This window comes from Pygocentrus nattereri, chromosome 21, assembly GCF_015220715.1.
Source record: "Pygocentrus nattereri isolate fPygNat1 chromosome 21, fPygNat1.pri, whole genome shotgun sequence".
NCBI classification, from domain to species: Eukaryota; Metazoa; Chordata; class Actinopteri; order Characiformes; family Serrasalmidae; genus Pygocentrus; species Pygocentrus nattereri.
The window spans coordinates 15,604,053-15,624,411 of record NC_051231.1 but is presented as its reverse complement, the minus strand read 5'-3'; the positions used below and the strand labels follow the sequence as shown (position 1 = coordinate 15,624,411).

General features: G+C 38.8%; 1 protein-coding gene across 3 annotated transcripts in view; it reads right to left on the bottom strand.

Moving 5' to 3' along the window:
- Positions 1-2,029: 2,029 nt before the first annotated feature.
- itga7 (integrin, alpha 7) overlaps positions 2,030-20,359 on the bottom strand; it is a 45,337-nt gene continuing 27,007 nt past the window's right edge. The window contains exons 6-26 of one of the 3 annotated variants that reach the window (XM_017692813.2): positions 19,140-19,347; positions 18,631-18,824; positions 18,451-18,539; positions 17,596-17,723; positions 16,780-16,875; positions 15,055-15,116; positions 14,782-14,951; positions 14,141-14,290; positions 13,716-13,831; positions 13,303-13,486; positions 13,025-13,099; positions 12,775-12,854; positions 12,305-12,382; positions 12,018-12,120; positions 11,722-11,925; positions 10,338-10,454; positions 9,756-9,869; positions 9,207-9,305; positions 7,995-8,120; positions 6,256-6,375; positions 3,999-4,128 (exon numbers count right to left, since the gene is read on the bottom strand). In XM_017692813.2, coding sequence (XP_017548302.1) covers positions 6,268-6,375; positions 7,995-8,120; positions 9,207-9,305; positions 9,756-9,869; positions 10,338-10,454; positions 11,722-11,925; positions 12,018-12,120; positions 12,305-12,382; positions 12,775-12,854; positions 13,025-13,099; positions 13,303-13,486; positions 13,716-13,831; positions 14,141-14,290; positions 14,782-14,951; positions 15,055-15,116; positions 16,780-16,875; positions 17,596-17,723; positions 18,451-18,539; positions 18,631-18,824; positions 19,140-19,347 — 2,501 coding nt within the window. In that variant the 3' untranslated portion in view covers positions 3,999-4,128; positions 6,256-6,267. Of the gene's footprint in view, positions 4,129-6,255; positions 6,376-7,994; positions 8,121-9,206; positions 9,306-9,755; positions 9,870-10,337; positions 10,455-11,721; positions 11,926-12,017; positions 12,121-12,304; positions 12,383-12,774; positions 12,855-13,024; positions 13,100-13,302; positions 13,487-13,715; positions 13,832-14,140; positions 14,291-14,781; positions 14,952-15,054; positions 15,117-16,779; positions 16,876-17,595; positions 17,724-18,450; positions 18,540-18,630; positions 18,825-19,139; positions 19,348-20,359 lie in introns of all 3 variants that reach the window. The other 2 variants (XM_017692811.2, XM_017692812.2) reach the window with 2 other exon arrangements.

The following is a 20,359-nucleotide window of genomic DNA, read 5'->3' as shown; positions in this document are numbered from 1 at the left end:
GGAGGAGCTGAGTGATTAAAGTCTCTTGGAGATTTTGATAAAGTGAGAAGATGAGAAAGAAAAGAAAAGGATTAGAAATGATTCATTTATCACCTGCATTTTCAGCGTCACTGTAGCTCTCAGACGTTAGCGTCCCACCAGGGAAGAATAAAAAGAATGAATGCTTAATAAAGTTCAACAAGAGAATAAATAAACTTGTAAACAAAAAACTAAAAAAACAGATGACTAAATAACTAGCAGGTTCACTTACATATATTCCAAAAAAGAGACGGTGTGAAAAGCAAATAAAAACAGAAAGTAGTGATTTTAAAACTGTGTTGTGACAAAAACATTACATTAAGATATTGAATGTTTTACCTTATTAACCTTGTAATTGCTGGTTAAGGCTTTCCACAATAAAGTATTTGTGAATAATCCAGTAGTTTAAGAACAGCATTTCTCACTGAGCGACTAAACATGTTAGATATTTCACCTTTTACAGTGACTTCATCTAAAGATTCAGAGAATCCAGGAAAAATCTCTGTGCTTAAAGGAAAAAGCCAAAAACCATAACTGTCCTTCAACCCCTTAGATGGCATTGCATTAAAAACGAACATGTTTCTGTGATGTCACCACAGTTTCAGGAAAACTTTACTAAACTGTCGCCAAAAGAAACACAGTTTGTTGCTGCACCCACAAATGCACGTTAAGACTGCACTCTGCACAGTGGAAATCACATATCAATAACATACAGAAATGCTGCTGACTTCTCTGGGCTTGAGCTCATCTGAAATCAACTGATGCTCAATGGAAAAGTGTGCTGTGGTTTGATGAGTCGACTTTTCAGATTGTTTATGGCATTAATTGGATGTTGTGTTCCTCAGAACAAAGAAGAAAAGGACCATCCAGATTACCAGCATAAAAATATCATTTTTGTACTGTCTTGAACTTAACATAGGTCAAACTAAATTTACTAAACACTGCTTTTTTCTTTTTTAAAAATAGATACAAATAGATAGATAGATAGATAGATAGATAGATAGATAGATAGATAGATAGATAGATAGATAGATAGATAGATAGATAGATAGATAGATTAATAATATAGACACACTGAAAACATCAGCAGAGTGGAGAAAACAGTGTCTGATCAGTGAAAGTAGTGAGAGCTGACGTGTTCATCTCTCTGTGCTGCAGTGACGTTTCTTCACAGGATCTGGATCTCCTGCCTTAACAACACAGTCAACATTCAATTAATCACCATGGCAACCAGTAGCATTAAGGATTTAAATGCTTAGAATGTCTCTGGGAAGAGAATCAATTCAGATACAGGCCAGCAGTTCAGCTCAGACATGTGAGGAGCTCAGTAATGTGATTGTGATTGTCAGTAACTGTTCTGTGTTTATTAATAATTTACATTCTAATGTGTTTCTTCATTACAGAAAAAAGTAATTATGTTACTGTAACACATACAGCGTCACTGTCAGAGCACACTGTAAAATATCTGAGAGCTAAATATGCTGACATTTACTCTTTTTCTCTTTTATTATAAATGAAAACCTCCAGTGAGGACAGATGAATATGATCCATACATTTGCAGTGATGGTGAATCCACACTGTGCAGTCTAACCTGTCAGACTGACTTAACAGTACCATTCATGATAAATACATTTACATATATTTATGTTTGTCTGTGTGTAATATTTCTTCCTACATTTTAAAATAAATGTGTTTAAAACCTATTTGGTTAATTTTTTAAGATATTCTGAAATACATTTTAGTGTATGGAATCTATTTCAGCATGGACTGCAATGTGTTTATCTTCTTCCCTATAGGGGTCGCCACAGCGGATCATCTGCCTCCATCTTGCCCTATCCACTGCCTCCTCTACTTTTACACCAATGCAATGTGTTTATAATGTATTTAAAATATGTAAAATCTATGTATCCTATGTAAATTTTCCCCATATAGGTTTTAAGTGAAGTAATGTGAGTTAAACCACAGAAAAAAAAAGTTATTGACGTTAATTGATTTTCAGCACAGCAGTTCATTCGTTATATTTCTCTTGATTTATCTCACATGATTTATTTACAGTTTACAGTAAAACAGTCAGTCAGTCAGAAATAAATACCTGATTGGTCAAAAAGGGAAAACGACCTACAGCCAGTTCCTTCATGCATCTAATATCAGATTGTCCAGCAATGTCCATGCACACATCTCCACTGCGTCAGTTTCTGACTCCTCTGCATCGCCTATGCAAAGGTTCTCCCAGACTTACACGATACTCACTCAATATTTCATTTCACAGAATTTTATTTATCCCCTTCATTCAGTTCAAACACAAACAACATGTATCAGACTAATGCTGTTACTGAGTGTGAATTCATGATAAAGACTTTATATTGTATTTTATTCAGAATTACATTGGATATGGTTCACAATTTCTCATTATCATGAGGGAACTCCAATTCAGACTGTCTGAAGGGGATCAATAAAGTTTGATAAAGTGAAATGAAATAAATTTGCAGTCAATAAAACAGATTTTCTTACACTCGACATTTAAATAAGAAAATATCTGAAGGGTTCTGGGTTTGTTTCCAATGCAAGCGCCGTGCTTCACACTTTCGCTCAGTTCAGAATCGTGCATTGATATCCTGGAGTTCATAACAAAACTGAAACTAAAACAACAAAAACATCAGACTGTAAAAAACAACACAAATAAAAACCAGAGTGATGAGGATCAGCAGGTGAACTGATGCTGATTATCCACTGATCAATAAGATTACAGAACAGCTTTCACTATGTAGCCTCAATTAACATGTTAATCGTGTTTATCTGAATGTTAAAGACTCTGAGGTCATTTAATCCCATCACAGGAACAGTTCACCAATAATCTAATCTACTACAATAGACATCTATGTATTAGAACATAAACGTATGGATTATTATAGCCAATGTTTTATAGTATATAATAATCTCTGGAAAATATGGCATTGTTCTGCTAATTTTAGTGCACAATTTCTATTATTTTATCAGTCTAATATATTGGAAAAAATAAATCACAAAATGTAAATGTGCCATAATTTTTCTAAAGGCCACATTTTGTGTTTTATTCCCCCCTCCCCCAATATTCAGTAAATAAACAGTAATTGCATATTAAAATGTGCAGAAGTGTATTTACTGTAGAGGATATGCTATTTATTTACATTCAGAAAAAATCAACAACATGCTCATTGACCGGGGGTGCACAAACTTTTGCACACGGCTGTACATCAGCCTCAAAGCAAAAAAAAGGAAACATTAAACATCTGAAAACATGTTAATTAGATTTTCTGGTAATCTGTTCCTGTAAGGTTATAATGAAGATGATGATGATCATGATGATGATGGGACTGTAGAAACTGTTGAAACAGTTATAAAATAATAAAAGCTTTTTAAACACCGTCATAGTTATCACAGTGTCAGCTCTACCTTTACTAACACATTTAAAATGCCTTTTACTGGAAGCACTGGTTTCACTGGTGCTCACAGCTGGTCTGACAGAACCATCTAACAGGTTCTCTGTAGAACATTTCAGAGGTTCTATCTGATGCAAAGCTTCTAAATAATGAGCTTACTTCAGTTCTGTTTCAGTTCTCTAATGAAGGCACTTTTATCAGAAACTTCAGCTTCAGTCTTTACAGATGAAACTGCTGTTCAGTCTTTATAAAGTGAAGCTGCTGTTCAGTCAGTAAAGATGAAGCTGCTGTTCAGTCTGTAAAGTAAAGCTTAACATGCTCCTTTGGTGAGTCAGTGTTTAAACTCTGTCAGTATGTTTATTAGCTTATGATGTCATTAATATCTGTACATGTTAGTAATGAAACTGACGGCTATGAAATATGTTTGGCATTAGTGTGCAGTGTCTTGGAGCTCAGCAGTTCTGTCTGCTCTCAGGATGGTGAGGGAGTCGAGTCTGCTGTGGTCGAAACAAGGAGAGAAAGAAAGTACAGAACATCAAGATGTTCCATCAGTCCAGTGGGTGGCCCACTCCTTCTTGTGTAAAATGATGGACTTCTCATCCTGGAACTGAGATCGTTCTTGCCGTGGGATCTTCACAGCGTGGTACTGAGGAACCTTGTCTTTATACTGAGCCCTCCGGAAGAACCCACACTGAGAGAGAGAAAGAGAGAGAGAGATGCAGGCAGGTTAGACTTCTTTGTTGTGGGTATGAATACTAAATGAAGCACTGCTGACATCATATCAGGCTGTTATTGACAATCTGTGTTAAAGATGAGCATGATGATAAAAATGGCTGAATGGCCACTAGAGGGCGGAAGCAGCTACGCCTGCAGGCATGCCAGACCAAACTGACTAAATTATGCTGATTATTTCATTCCGTTTCCATATTTTGTTCAGTCTGTACAGTAGAGAGTGAAATTATGCTGAGTTTGTGTATCTGAACTTTTCTCTGTGCTGAAGCTCAGCTCTGTACAGCTGCTGCAGTGTGGAGCTTCTCGCCTGGCTTGATTAGATCCTGTGACTAAAAACATTACACACAGTCCTGCATCACCTTCTGATGGAGGACAGAGTTCAGACAGTTCATGGTTCTTCAGTAAGAGGAAGCAAAATGTTAGAGAGAAGATGAATAGCTTTTCAAAAATAGTCCCTAGACAGAGTATTTAAAAATATGATAATCACTAATCATTATAAGCTAGTTTAATAAGTTGGATTCATTCAGTCATTTTTCAAAGACATGCTTTCACAATCATGCAGTTTCAGCCTCAGTTCACCATCACATAGACAGAACTGCACACTGTTAGCAGCTCAGACAGCACCACTGAACTCCGGACTATTTTCTGCGTTCGGCACTTTGAGGAAAAAGATGAAGAAAAAAACATTCTCTCAGTTGCACTCTCTGTATTTAAGCCACAGCAGTCTGAATAAAACTGACTGAAAATAATATTGAATCACTTTTTGATATGACTGATCAAAAAAGCTGTTTACAAAGAAGATTTACAGAAGTATGCAAAAATTAACCATAATCAATCTCACAGAGAGTCATTCAGTGTTTTGACTGAGAATGTAATGATCTGTTTGTGAATATTTCATTAAGTAAACGATGCAAATCACTGCAAACAGAAGCAGATAAAACATCTGTAATATCACAGCAGGTTTAAAAAAAAACACACCAAAAAAGTTCATCCTGGCTGTAAATTTAGGAACATATTCACACCGACTACACACACACAGATTCATACTATATACATATTTCATACTAAACTCTAAACTAAACACTAAAATGAGCATACACCAATTTCGCTGCTGCTCTATTTACCCCTGATTTTAACATATTAACACTCAGGACAGACGTTAATACAGACATTACTAACAGCTGAAACCTGGACCCGAGTTTACTTTTGTTTAATGAGTTCATCAATTTAATCTTTGGCCAAACAGAACAATCAAACTGTGATACTTTAATCTGAAAATACTAATAAAATCCACATTAATACCAATAATAATATCAGTTACAACAAAAAAGAGAAAATATCAGTGATCATTTACTTAATATTATAATGTATTATAATTGTGCAGATGAGGTTCTTTGTACTATAGAAGATCAATTAACTTCAATGCAATCAATGTACATTATAAATCATAAATATGGAACTTCATTATCTTATTAATTGACTGAGTATAAATAAACAAACACTTGAGGATCAGGAATGGGATTATGTGGAATTTAGCAGAGCTGGAAGATCAGCATGCCGAGTATTCCCGACCAGGTGGATTTGGAGAGCAGAAAATGGCTCATGAGCTGCTGATTGATTTCCTTTTATTGCATCATAAATGCATTAATAAAAGATTTTTAATGTTAATTATGCAAATATGAGGGTAAATGGGTAAAATTGCAGATGATATGTAAATGAGATTCTGGTGGGTAGAGCTTGCTGAAGGTGTCTTTTTATGATACAAGTAATGTCTGCAAGGATGAACTTTTGGACTCAAATCAAATGTGATCATTAAATGTGCGAAATATGTTTGATTACATGCATTGTAGTAACATGTAATAGTAACATGTTCACTTTCTAATCAAATGTGATAAATGAAGTCGTTTATGTTGACTGAGCTCACAGACCAGAACAGAGAACACACAGAAAGCAAAGAGCACAAAGTGGACAGTGAGGACAGAGAACACAGGGAGGCGTGCTGGACATTAGGTTCTGTCTCAGTGCTGTTTACCACAGAGAACACAGAAAACACAGATGTTATGCTCTGTGTCTGAGCACTTGTTACCGCTGTGGGGGGCTACTGGAGCTCCTGTTTCTCAGCGTCAGACGGCTGAAGCTGCAGGTGGGCTCTGTAATATTCTGTCTCATACTGAGGATGGCGCTTTGTACGCTTAAAGAACCCACACTGACCCCAGCAGAGGAGAGAGGAGGAACAAACAGCATCAGAACACAGAGAGAGAGAGAGAGAGAGAGAGAGAGAGAAAGAGAGATACACAGAACCTGTTTACAATTCACCTGTTCATGCAGATTGTATCTACTGCATATTCATTATACGTTATAAGGCTGATTCTGATTTACAGCCAAATTGATTATTATTGTCTTCTTCTTTTTTACCCTAAGTCTCTCACTGTGTGAGCTTAATGAACATCTGCAGAACTTTATCAGCCAAAGCATTTACAGTAAGGGTCGACAGGCCCTTATCACAATGAGGCTTGTTTCATTATGCTGCATAATTCACATCCAGCAGAGCGTGTGATCTTACCTGCCTCACCTTATTTACCTCTCACACACCTGCAGCACTGACCATACACAGTTGTTAGGATCAATGCTTGTAATATTCCTTTCATGAATCCTGTGCTGCCATTTTGCATTGTGTGCAGGTCTGTGATTGGCCACACGGGGGCGCACTCACATTTAAAAGAGGTCACCAAGCCACTACCTAGCAGATGTCCAGGGCTCTCTCCTTTCTGATATGACCCGAGAGAACACCTGACCAGCCCGGCACTCTAAAAGTAATGTCCTGCATAATATGACAATATGAAACAATGCCAGTCTCCACAGAAGCATTGTTCTTTGTCGTTATCAAAAGTATCTGGACTGAGTGAGTTCAACTGCACCTATTGCTGACACAGCTTGTATAATCTCCATACAAAAGCAGTGTCCAAATGATTGATCCTAAGGTCTCCATGGGCTACAGGAGTATAAAGCCCCTCAGCATTGGACTGTGGAGCAGTGAAACTGTGTTCTCTGGAGTGATGGATCCAATCCAATATCTTTGGGATGAATTGGTATGGAGTTTTACAAGAACTAAAGAGAGAAACCAGCTCTGAGAAGCTGGAGAGGAAATTTTACTGACAGTAACAGGACAGATTCTGAGCACAGCTTTGAGTGTTTTTATATGTTTTAGACCAAAATCTTCTCAAAACTATTGTAAAACTGTGTCTCACTCATCAGGCAGTGTATTCACATCCATTTCATGTAATAACTTTCTATGACGGAGCTTTTAGAGGTGGTCTTTCACCACCACTGTGAACAATTCTGTAAGTTTCTCTAGAACTGAGCGTTTAATACAAACCACTCTGAACGACTCTGTTAACAACTTAATCATAAAATTGAAAAAAATGATTTTTTTAAAAATCAAAATTCCACTTAGATTATATGAGCATCTTAATAAATCAGATTATCTCAGATGTGTGTTAATCCTCCTGAAGGGTTGGGTGATCAGATAGTGACTCGCCTGCGGCCGCGGCTGAGCTATCAGTATGCGTGAAGCAGGTCAGTATAAACAGGCTCAGACAGACAGACCAAGAATAAGAATTTAGAATCTAGAAGAACAGAAATAAGCAAGAGAATGAAAGATGAACAAAATAAAAACAAGCAGCAGATTTCACTGGAGTGGTAGGAAAGTTATCAGAGATGTCTGAGGAACCTCTTTGGATTTCTTATGGGATTAGATTATTTACTGTTACATGTTTAGCATATTAAAATATCAGAACTGATGTTTATTAGAAATAAGATTCGTACCTTCCAGAGGATGCAGACCAGCAGTGCTAAGACCAGAACTCCAGCCAGGATAGCAATGAGGATGATCCACCAGGGGATCCAGTACTGGTCTGAGATCCCATGTTCAGGGTAGATCATCACTGGAACCTGAAGAGAGACGAGTGAACATACACTAAAGATGGAGTCTGAGTGTGAGAATGTTCACACCTTAAATTATACGTTTATCAATCAGAGGCCGGATTCACAAAAGAGTCAAGAAAAAAATTCTTCCTAAATAAGCATTTTTAGCAACTACTCACTTAACTTGTGATGAATTATTGATCTTCAAACGTAAGAATCTTCCGCTTTTCTGTCTAAACTTTTAAGAAAAACTAAGAACATCTGGTTTATAAAAAAACTATTTTCTTAATGTTACAACAGTCTCACATGTCGTAGATTTTTAAAAAGATTGTTCTTCAAGGCTTCTTTAGTAAAGATAATGGTTCTCTATAGAAGCATGAACACTCAAATAACCATCTGCATGCTTAAATGGTTCTTTACATGGTGAATGATAGAGAATGTGATGTATATGGGTCTACATAGCACCAAGAAGGGTTCTGGTATTGTTACAAGTTTGACATCATAACAACAGAAGAACCTTTTATATATAGTGACTATTTATATATAGTGACTTTATATATCACTATATATAAAAGGTTCTTCTGTTGTTATGATGTCAAACTTGTAACAATACCAGAAGATTTTCATGAATGACCTGTTGTTTTTTATTGAAGAACCTTGGAGAGCAGGTTTTTAGGAGAGCTGCCTGTTAGAGCTGCAGGGTAAACCTCTAAGGAGATATAAATATAACTGTTAAAATAAACAGCAGAGGATTTTCTCTCCATCATCACGTCTAGTTCTAGTGTGCTCAATCTTTAAATGTTTCTTCATGTTGTCCTCAGTTCAGTGTGATCACACTGAATAACCGATTCCTGGTGATACGGTGTCATTTCTGTAATCTGTGAAACGCAAAATGAAACTAATGGTCTACATGGCAAAAGCCCTCAGCCTGTGTTTAACCACAGAGAAAACTTTGAAAATGAAATAATTAAGACATTCGTAATGACATTATTCATTTTTATCCTTAACAAGATTATTCTAAGATTATTCTTAGCACAGCTTTTGTGAATCCGGCACTAGCTGAGCTTCCTAAAACTAAAAGATCAAACACAACAGTCAGCGCAGTTACGGCACCTGAGCAGCAGCGTCTCTCAGCACCAGGTGTTTAATGCTGGACTTTACTGTGATGTTGGCTCTGACCAGCAGCTCCAGAGCACTGACTGAGGAGAACTCCTAAAGAGAGAGAGAGAGAGAGAGAGAGAGAGAGAAAGACAGAGAGAGAGAGAGAGAGAGAGAGAAAGAGAGAGAGAGAGAACGAGAGAGGGAGGGAGCAGGTAGATAGATATAGGAGAGAGAGAAAGAGAGTGTGTGGGTGTAGGGAGAGGAAGTAGGAAAGGGGGGGAGAGAGAGAGAGAAAGAAAGAGAGAGAGGGAGATGGGGAGGGTGAGAAAGAGAGAGGGGAGAGAGAGAGAGAGAGAGACAGAAAAAGAGGGGGAGAGAGAGGTAGAGAGAGAGGGAGAAGGGCGGGGGAGAGAGTGAGATGAGAAGAACAGTAACAGTGCATAGTAAATCAGAGAACATCAAAACAGAGAACATCAAAAATCACATGAGAACACACAACAGAGAAAGAAAAATAAAATTAGAGAAGAACACATAAGAACAGAGAAGATGGATCCACGGTACCTCTATGAAGGTGCTGTTCCACAGGCGTCCTCTGATTTTGAACAGTGCGGTTCCTGAGAAGCTGTGAAGTGGACACTGGAAGAGCACACAGCGGGCAGAGCCCAGCAGACAGTCCTGCACAAACACCAGCAGTCAGTACAGACAGTTTAGACTGAATCACAGGGTAGAAATGTCTCCGTTCTTTATTTAATGTTCAAATCACACCTTCATATGAACTGTGATGATGTTTTATTGAAATTGTAATTTTAACCAAATGATCTGTAACAAAAAAATGTCTGGTGGTTAGAATGTTCTAGCCATTAAAACATTCTTCATCTCCACCAAATTAGTAAAATTTTAGTGTTATGAACGTGACTGGACAAAGTGTGATACTTAAGTTAAAACTCAAGTAGAACGCCAGCGAGAACGTCATTCTGTGACCTGCTGATTCTCAAAGAAATCTTCAGTAATGGATCAAACGACTGAAGAACCAGCTGTTCTGCAGTTTGGTGTAACTGTAATAGTGTGTGTGTCTGCACTTTAGTGTAACTGTAATAGTGTGTGTGTCTGCACTTTAGTGTAACTGTAATAGTGTGTGTTTACCAGTTTGAGCGACTTCCTTCTCTCAGACGCTGCCACAGCTGGTGTGCTGTTGAGCGGACCACCCTTTGTTACGGCCTCCCCCTCCTCTTCTGGATGAGAGCGCGTCTTTCTCCTCGTCTGAGAAACAGAAACACGATCAATGAAGCACCGTGTGGTCCAGCTGCTGGATTTGATTGATTCAGCATTTCATTTACATACAGCTTCAACCTCACCAGCTTTTAATTTCAATTTTCAGTTCCACCTTAAATGGTGCATCTCTTACATTCTGGCACCTCTGACACTGGTTTAATTAGAACTTGATTCTAATATTAATTTAATTAGAACTTAATTTTGGTATTAATGTTATTAGAATTTAATTCTGAGGTTAATTTTATTAGAATTTATTTCTGACAAATTTTATTAGAATTAAATTATGATATTAATTTTATTTGAATGTAGTTTGATATTTTGTTTTAGAACTTCATCCTGAAATTCATTTTTTAAATTTATTCATTTATTATAACTTTAATGTTAACAGCTTTCTCAGTAGCAATGTATTAAAATCATTGTGTACACTTCATCTCTTTGTCACATCAGTAAATGTGTTTTATATTATTTAGGTTTATGAATAATGCACTGACTACATGTAAATAAAACGTAACAGTGTGTGTCATTTTCATAGACATCTTTCATACAAGAGCTAATGAAGTTTAGGGTTTGACCACCACTGTCCCATTGCAGTGACGTCCAGTTTAAGCAAAACTGTAATGCAGGGTTGCTCAACCACAGTTCTGGAGGGCTGGTGTCCAGCACAGTTCTGCGGTTCCCTCCTCAAACAGATCCACAAAACCTGGACATTAACAAATGAGTTGAATCAGGTGTGTTTGAGCAGAAGAATCACCAAACTCTGCTGGACACCAGCCTTGCTGTACCCCTACTGCATCCCTGCTGCACCTCGACTGTACCACTGCTACACCCCTACTGTACCTCTACTGCACTCCTGCTGTACCACTACTGCACCACTACTGTACCCCTACTGTACCCCTGTTGTACACTTACTGTACCCCCCCTAGTGCACCCCTGCTGTATCCCTGCCACCTCCCTATTGTACCCCTGCTGCACCTCTACTGCACCCCTACTGTACCCCTGCGGTACCCCTATGGCATCCCTGCTACAACTTTACTGCACCCCTCCTGTATGCCTGCTGCACCCTTACTGTACACCTACTATACCCGTACTTCACCCCTGCTGTCCCCCTACTGCATCTCTGCTGCAACCCTACTGCACCCCTCCTGCACCCCTCCTACATCCCTACTGCATCCCTACTGTACCCCTGCTGTAACATATTAAGAGCTTCTGCGTGAGGTTCTCTCATCAGAGCTGTGATAAGGTGAAATCTGAGCACCTTTAGATGCTGTGCATGTGGTTCAGTGGAGCTCAGTCCTCGTGGGTTTAGAGCTGAAAGATGAGTGCAGTGGGAGTGTGGGTGACCCTCGATCTTCAGGCTGGAGGGATACAACAGCCACTTCCCATTCGCCAGCTCATAAGGCCACATGATGTTCAGGAATGCAGAGCCAACAGTCTGAACAGACTGACCAGTGTTGGTGACCTGTTTAAAAATGACACGGTTATTCTTAATCTCACACTAAAGTCAGCATCACACCAGTGATCCTTGTTTTCTACTCAAACATGTGAACTCACCATGAACTCATACTCCACTTCACTGCCCACGTCATCCAGAGTCTTCATGGCGCTCTCTCCTCTGACCATCCCACTGAAGAACAGCTGATGAGGACGAGCCAGCCTGAGAACCACACCACCAACATTACCAACACTTAGCAACTATTTGGAACCCCAAATAAATATCGTTTACCAGTAAATTACATTAATACTCAAACCATGTAACAATAAAAATAACAATATATTGCATTGTCATAAAAAAATCTTACTGTGGAACTGAGAGTTTATAAAGAGAGAAGAAAACGTACCCGCTGACCGCCAGGGGGAGCTCTATCACCACTCGAGCGAACGCTGTGACTGTGCTCAGACCAGGCTGCTCACTGATCCTAACACACACATAAATATGTACTGATTTTAACTTCAGCATGTATGGGCAGGCCTAAACTACTGTAGGCTGAATGGGCGGGGCTAAATTGCTGTAGGCTAAATGGTGGTGCTAAACTGCTGTGGGCTAAATGGTGGTGCTAAACTACTGAAGGCTAAATGGGTGGGGCTAAATTGCTGTAGGCTAAATGGTGGTGCTAAACTACTGAAGGCTGAATGGGTGGGGCTAAATTGCTGTAGGCTAAATGGTGGTGCTAAACTGCTGTAGGCTGAATGGGTGGGGCTAATCTGCTATAGGTTGAATGAGTGGGGTTTAAATGCTGTGGGTTGAATGCTGTAGCTTAAGCCTGTTCGTGGGATAAAGATTGTTGACTGTAAGAGTGGAATGACTTACGTTGACATTAGCAGGTCTACAGCTAATGATGTGGTTTCGATGGTGATGTCTGAAGTACTCAGGATGATGTAGAACTTCAGCTAAAAGATAATCAGAGTACAAGAGTTACAGAGAAAAATCACACAATGAACACAAGTCTCCTGAATCAGTGAGTTTAGAGAGTCAGAGAATCTGAATCTGAAATTCCTCCACTTAGATATGCTAACACTGTGTGTGTGTGTGTGTGTGTGTGTGGGTGAGTGTGTGTTACCATGGCGTCTCGTCTGACAGGGTTCCCCAACTCACACTCTGCCTGAGAACCGTTCTGATTGGCTTGACACACAACCTGTAGAACAGACAGAGAGAGACAGACACAGGGAGAGTGTAAGTATGTAAGTATTGTGATATAAAAGAGTCTGTTTTATCGTTTCATAGTAGGTTAAACTGGCTCTAAATGTATGGATTGTGATATAAACTGAGTTTGTTCAACAAGTTCTCATTAGGTTGAGTGGCTCCTCTAAAAAACATTGCCCTCCTCTGTGTCCGTACCTGCTGTCCTCTGAAGCCAGAATAGGACAGTGTGCTGGGCAGAGTGACCAGCATCTGAGCAGCATGGGCATCATCACCGTCCTCCTGTGGGTTCTTAGGGTCGGAGGGCATGTTGGTGATCGTGACTTCCAGCACCACTGACCTCTGATCAGACAGAGAGAACACGGGTACTCCATCCTCGTCTCTGACCAGACAGGGCAGATAGAGAGAGTCAGGAAGATTGATAAACTTGATAAACTGATGAGTGTTACTGTACAGGCAGATGATTTTGAATGCGTTAAAAAATAATATTTGAAGAAAATTATGTACCACTGCAATGCAGGTCATTTCTCATAAAAATGACAGAAAATAGTGTGAATGTGTAGAAATAGGCTGAATCTTCTGATCAGAGAGAGAGAAAAAGAGAGACTTACAGTGGTAAAGGGGTAAAGAGGTCTGAAATGGGGGCTCTGGTGCCAAACTGACAGCTGAGCTTCAGGTTACTCTGACAGATCTTATCTTCACCACAGCCTTCTCTTAGGAAGTTCACCTGGAAACACAATTTAAACCTGAACACCGACAACAGAACAAACACATTCACAGCTGAACTCTCATCTCTCATATCATAACCAGGAATCACCCCAACGGCAAAATTATAGACATATCATCACTGTTTCACTAAAACCAAAACATTTAGAAAACCTCCAGATTTCATTTTACCACAGCTTCTATTCTAAGGAAGTTTATATTTATTCATCATGAATGTTTATAGTGTAAAGCTCAGCTTCTGCTTTCAAATTATATCAGAAAATGTACAGTATCAGCTTCATACGTGAGTCTAAAGAATATAAAGTCATACCTCAGAGTAGTAGGTGTTAGAGGTGCTGATGCCCAGGACTGGATTCAGCCGGCCCAGGTGTTTATCACCGATGTGACCTTGATGACGGGTCTTCTTAATTGTGTGTGTGATTGCAAGAGAGATAGGACGGAGCTTATCCCTGATGTTTTCCTGCAGGACAAGAGTTTATATGAGAAGATACACCAGAAAATCATACAGACATTTTATTATACTCACAGACAATCAAGTAATAATCGGTTTGGTGATACTGGATCTGTTCATGCTGGAACTGATAATAATGGATCTATTGATGCTGGATCTGACAATAATGGATCTGATAACAATGGAAATGGTAATAATAATTACCAGATGCTGGATCTAGTAATAATAGATCTTGTAATTCTGGAACTGATGATAATGGATTTGGTAATAATGGATCTGATAATGCTGCATCTGGTGATAATGGATCTGGTAAAAATGGTTCTAGTGATAATTGATCTGGTAATGCTGGATCTGGTGATGATGGATCTGACAATCCTGCATCTGATGATGCTGAATCTGGTAATAATGGGTCTGGTAATGCTGGATGTGGTAATAATGGATCTGGTGATGTTGGTAAAGCCAGAGTATGAAGGATCTCACACACAGTTCTGGTTCTGTACCTGTAGCACAAAGGTGGCTGTCTGACAGGCTGGATGGTTCTGACCCCTCAGCTCCACCTCCTTAGAGTGAACATACTCTGGCTCAGACGCTGTCCGACCCAGGAAGTGAACTCTGTGGGGCAGGCCCAACTTCCTGCGCTCTGTGTCTGCTTCAAAATGTACAGCGAGAGCTGGAACAAAACAGACACACAAATGAGGACAGAGTAAAAACTGAGACTCCAGCTGATCTCAGTATGAATCTCAGTATTAATGAGTTAATGACTGTAGACTCACTGATGTGTGGTGAAAAGGATTCTGGGTGAGCAGTGTAGGTGTAACACGCCTCGATCTCCACACTGACAAACACAGACCACAGGAGCAATTAATCAACGCTAAAACAGTTAATTAGGTGCAAAATTAAGGGCAATATTTCTGTGGCATGTCAGAAATAAACCAGAAAAACTCAATCAAAGATTTATAAAAGAAATCTTTTCTAAATAAAGGCAGTCACTAAATAAATCTCTAAATAAAGGCAGTCACAGGGTTCTACTCTGTAAATAGGGATTTGGTTCCATAAAAAGAATAATTTTAATGGATGGACAAGTTTGTACATGACCATGAAGACAGCTGCAGTTTAAGATCTTCCACATGTTCTACACAAATCATAGCTTTGTTTCTAGAATCCAGCCAAAACCCATGTAGTAACCTTTACTTTTGAAAGTGTTCTTATATAAGCAATTTTTCTGTAAAAGAAAGCAATGGTATTTACTGTGGTTCTACCAGGTTCTTACCATGTACTTCACAACCTATTTTGCTGGTATTTTCTCTTTTTTATATTCTTATGTTTCATCTACTGTATATTGTGGACAGTCATATAAGGGTTTAATTGCAGGTTATACTGAGTATCACTGTGTGACCAATAAAGCTCGATTTGATTTGATTTCTGATTTACTTTCAGCTTAAATGTGCAACACTACAGTGAAATGTAGAAAGTGTTTTCATTTACAGCATTATTACTCCAAAGAGTTATGAAATATTTTACTTGATAGTGTACTTTATTATTAATTATTAATATCAAGAACCTGTTTCAGTGTAATAATAATACAAATAATTACAATAATAATTAAAATTATTATTTATAAACCACCTTTTATTTGTTAAGATTGCAGCTCAAAGTGCTTCATAATACAAAGTAAAAACAACAGAATTAAAAAAAAAAGTTAAAAAATAAAAAATGGAACATAATAAAAAAGCAATAGCAAAAATGTGATATATTAATAATAATCAAAATTAAAATGCACAAAACAAAAGTATAATTGTAAATACAATAAAAAGCCAATAACAAGAAAGTAATACTCCAGTAAAAACAGGGAAGTGATATAAAATGGTTTTTTAGGTAAATACTAAAGTAAGGAAATTTGTTTTAATTTTTTTTACACTTTTTACGCGAGTTGGATGTTTATCAGTAATGAGTTCCAGATCTTCAGTGAATAAAAACAGAACCTCTCCACTCTGTTTAAACTGCATATGTGGAATATGGAGAAGCAGCACTGGGTGATCTTGTGGAACATCAACTATCAGCACTCAGAGACATATGATGGTGTTAAAGCATTAAGAGATTTAAAAACAGCATTAAAATTTCTAATTATTGGCAGCCAGCCAGTGCACTCAAGCTAAAACTGCTATATCTTGTTTACTAGTTTGTGTTGATTTTCTTGCTGCTGCATTTTGCACAAAAATCCTGTAATTTAGTCTAGTACTTTGGAGTTTGTACCTCGGTTTAACTGGGTTAAGAGAGAGAACTTAAAGGACCATAAGAGAAGATCAATTTGTATGAAGACCACCTTAGGAGAGACGATTACTCAGAGAACTTTGAGGAACATGCCTGCTGGATGTAACAGATCTCTCACTTCTCCTCTAATGACACTCAGAACAGATGTTTCAGTAATGATGTTCTCCATAAACATAGTTGTAAATGAACAGATTTGAACACTGGAGTAATCTGATAATTAAACTTACCACACGCCGTCCCTCCCTTTGCAGTTCTGCTGAGCCAGATCGATCTGCTGAGGCTTCAGGGAAATGTCTCTGCTCACGTGGACCACTGGACGTGACCTGGAGGTCAAACAATCAGTCAACGAGGTCAGATCGTTAATTATGTGAAACTGATCGCTGATTCTTAAAGTGTCTTAAGAAAACTTCACTGATTAATGTTCCACTTTAAATGATTAAAATATATAATATCTCACAGACAAGATAATATATAATACATAAAATTTACTTTTAATTAAAGTTATTATTTTTGTGCCTTAGAAAATGTTAAATATGGCAAAATCTTCACTCTCATTAAGAATGTGAAGACTAATTAATGAATGAATGTATAGATGGTAACCCAATATAAATTATTTTACAGCTGTATATACTATTTATTCATTTTGTGTGTTCATATATTCATTTAATTAGGAAAGAGCAGAAGTAACGTGACTTGTGTGAACAATCTACCTAGATTTTATTAATAATATATAAATATATCACTGCTGTCGGAACAAAATCTCATATCTCCAAAAACTGCACAGAACAAGGAAGAACGTTCTTAACGTTTAATGGCAGTGAATGGAAACTTAATGTTTTCCAATTAATTTTGGACCCTTTCCATTGGTCTGTTTATCATGACATTTTAACAGAGCATCAACAGCAACTGGCTTTTTTTAAATTATGTGAAAAATTAAGCATTTATTTTTTTAAAATATAGTTTAAATATGCTCAGGATTCAGAGATGTCCACCAGATCTCCAGACATGGCACACTGATTAAATATACCAGTAGAACCATTTACCTGTAAAGAACGACCTGGTCACTGAGGGATCCCACTGCTAGATCAGGGTAAAGGTTCCCATCAATGTCTAGACCTCCTGATATTGAATATCCAAAGCGTTTCACACCTGCATTCAGTCCATCGAGAACCTGCAGAGGAACAATTAACAAAAACAGATAAAGACAGAACTGGAGATCTTTATGATGTTCCAGTGTTTTCAATATTTATTTCCTCTACGTGGTTCTGAATCATGTTTATCAGCAGAAACGTGGAGTGTGTAAAACAGTTGTTTATCGTTCACGCACAGCTCTCCAGAAAGCTCAGCAAGCCTGCAGTATGAGCTGTTACTGATCCCGTGTTCTCTGTTCTCAGGCGTACTGAGAAGCACATCCGTTTATTCACAGAGTTTGCTGTTTTTTGGAATGTATATGTTTTGGGTTCAGATGGTTTAGAAAAGCATAAACATGGATACAGATTAAATGTGATTTAATCAGTGGCGGTGACCATTTTGGAGTCAAAAACAAACGTTCAATTGAAAGACCAGGAAGCAGTATCACTGCTTAAATAAAAGATTTGATTTAAATCGACACTACACCCAAAAATGTTTTCTTGGTTCTAGGTTGGCTCAGTGAGGCCCAAACTTAGTGTTTGTCTTAAGAACCTTCAGAAGTTGTTTCTTCAGAAAGTTTTTGTGAATCTGGCTCAAACAGCTCAAACTACTGAATAAGTAAAAAAAAATAATAACAGTGATGTTTATTTTTTAAAGCAGTCTTTCTAACTACTGAAAGCTTCAATAAGCAACAACTTTTCCTCCTTTAAAGTTTCTGTTTTGGAAGAACAGAGTGGAGGGAGGTGCTGATGAGAAGTGCCACCAACCTGAGAGGGTTTGGTGTCGATGCCAGTCGCAGAGCCTCTGAAGATAAAAACTTTTCCATCTCCATCAAATGGAGCTCCAACAGCAACATCTGATCACAACATGTGGCAGAACATTAACCATGGCCAACAGAACACAATCTAGAGCCATAAATAATAAATCAGAAAAACGGTTCTCGTCACCTCCGTAACCGTCCTGGTCCAGATCTCCCACGCTGCTGACCGTCATGCCAAACATGGAGTCATAGGTTCCATTGAGGCGGATGGGCCGAGCTTTCTCCCAGTGACTCGCCGGGTTTAAGAACACGTACACGGCTCCTCCGATCTCGGCTTTGCGATCAAAGAAGTTCGGAGCTCCCACAATTAAATCAGTCCAGCTGTAAGAGAGAGAGAGTGTTCTGTTAGACCTGCTCTTCATCTCCATCTGCAGACACTGGTGGCTACAACAGCAGAGAAAATTACAGTGCAGAGAACAAATTTAATAAACCAGACATTGATAATCTAAGGAATTCTGTAGAGCAGACATGTCAGGCTGGGCTCTGTCAGGCTGCAGCTCTGCAGAGTTCAGAGTTTTCCCTTTTCTAACAGAGTAAATTCCAATTAAAACATCATTTCCTACAGTAGGAACAGGTTCACTGCTTGTTCCACCACTACCTGCTGTTGTTGTGTTCGCTGATAATTGTATATCTCACCCGTCCTTATTCAGGTCAGTGGTGGTCACAGAGTATCCAAAGGATGAGGCGAGTTCCTCCCCCCACAGAATAAACTTCGGAACCAGCCGATACACGTTATCCTTCTTCAGCAAGACCACCGCTCCGGTGTGATTGGCTCTCGGTGCTCCAGCTACAAAGGTCAGCTCCCCCCGGCTCATTATTCCTTTAGCTGAATCCACAGAGAAGCCTGCACCGGAATTAGGGTGGGGGGGAGGGGGTTCAGGGGTCAGGAGTTAATGTCTACCAAAGCTTTTAATTTCCATACTAATGTAATGAGTGTTAATGTGTAAATACATGGTCTTCATTTTCCAAAGTGGGAGTGGTAAGGAGGGCTGTTTGGTACAAGGCTGATTCTCCACAGACTGATTGAGCACCCTCTAGTGTTTCATACTCATGTTTCTTGATGTAGTTAGAGAAATATGAAGTGGCCACACTCCCATTAAACTGGCTTTGATGTGTGCATCTACCAACTACAGTTACAGTTACCCATAAACCCCTTCTCTGTGTCGTGATGCAGATATGTTTACAACTCCACAGAAATAAATCAGCCCCAAGTGTTGAGTAGATTAAAAGTAACAGGTAAGTGTAAACTGAAAAGAGTGAAGAGATTAAAAAGAGTGAAGAGAGTGAGGGACTTGTTTAGTTTCACCAGTTCACACATTCAATAATTATTTGTGGAGTCTGAGGAAAATCTGTTGAGAGTCAGTAGAGAATCTGGTGAGTCTGTGGAGAGTCTGGTGAGTCTGTGGAGAGTCTGCTGAGAGTCTAGTGAGTCTGTGGAGAGTCTGTAGAGTCTGTGAAGAGTGGTGAATCTGTAGAGTCTGTGGTGAGTCTGTGGTGAGACTGGTGAGTCTGTGGAGAGTCTGCTGAGAGTCTAGTAAGTCTGGAGAGTCTGTGAAGAGTGGTGAATCTGTAGAGTCTGTGGTGAGTCTGAGGTGAGACTGGTGAGTCTGTGGAGAGTCTGCTGAGAGTCTAGTAAGTCTGGAGAGTCTGTGAAGAGTGGTGAATCTGTAGAGTCTGTGGTGAGTCTGTAGTAAGTCTGTGGTGAATCTATGGAGAGTCTGTAGGGGCTGATTTTTACAATAGTGCTACAATTGTAGCATTTAGATAAAAATAGAATAATTACAGCACAACAACAAGAAACACAAAACACAGACACAAACATCACTGAACAACAAGAACACCACAGCTCATCAAAC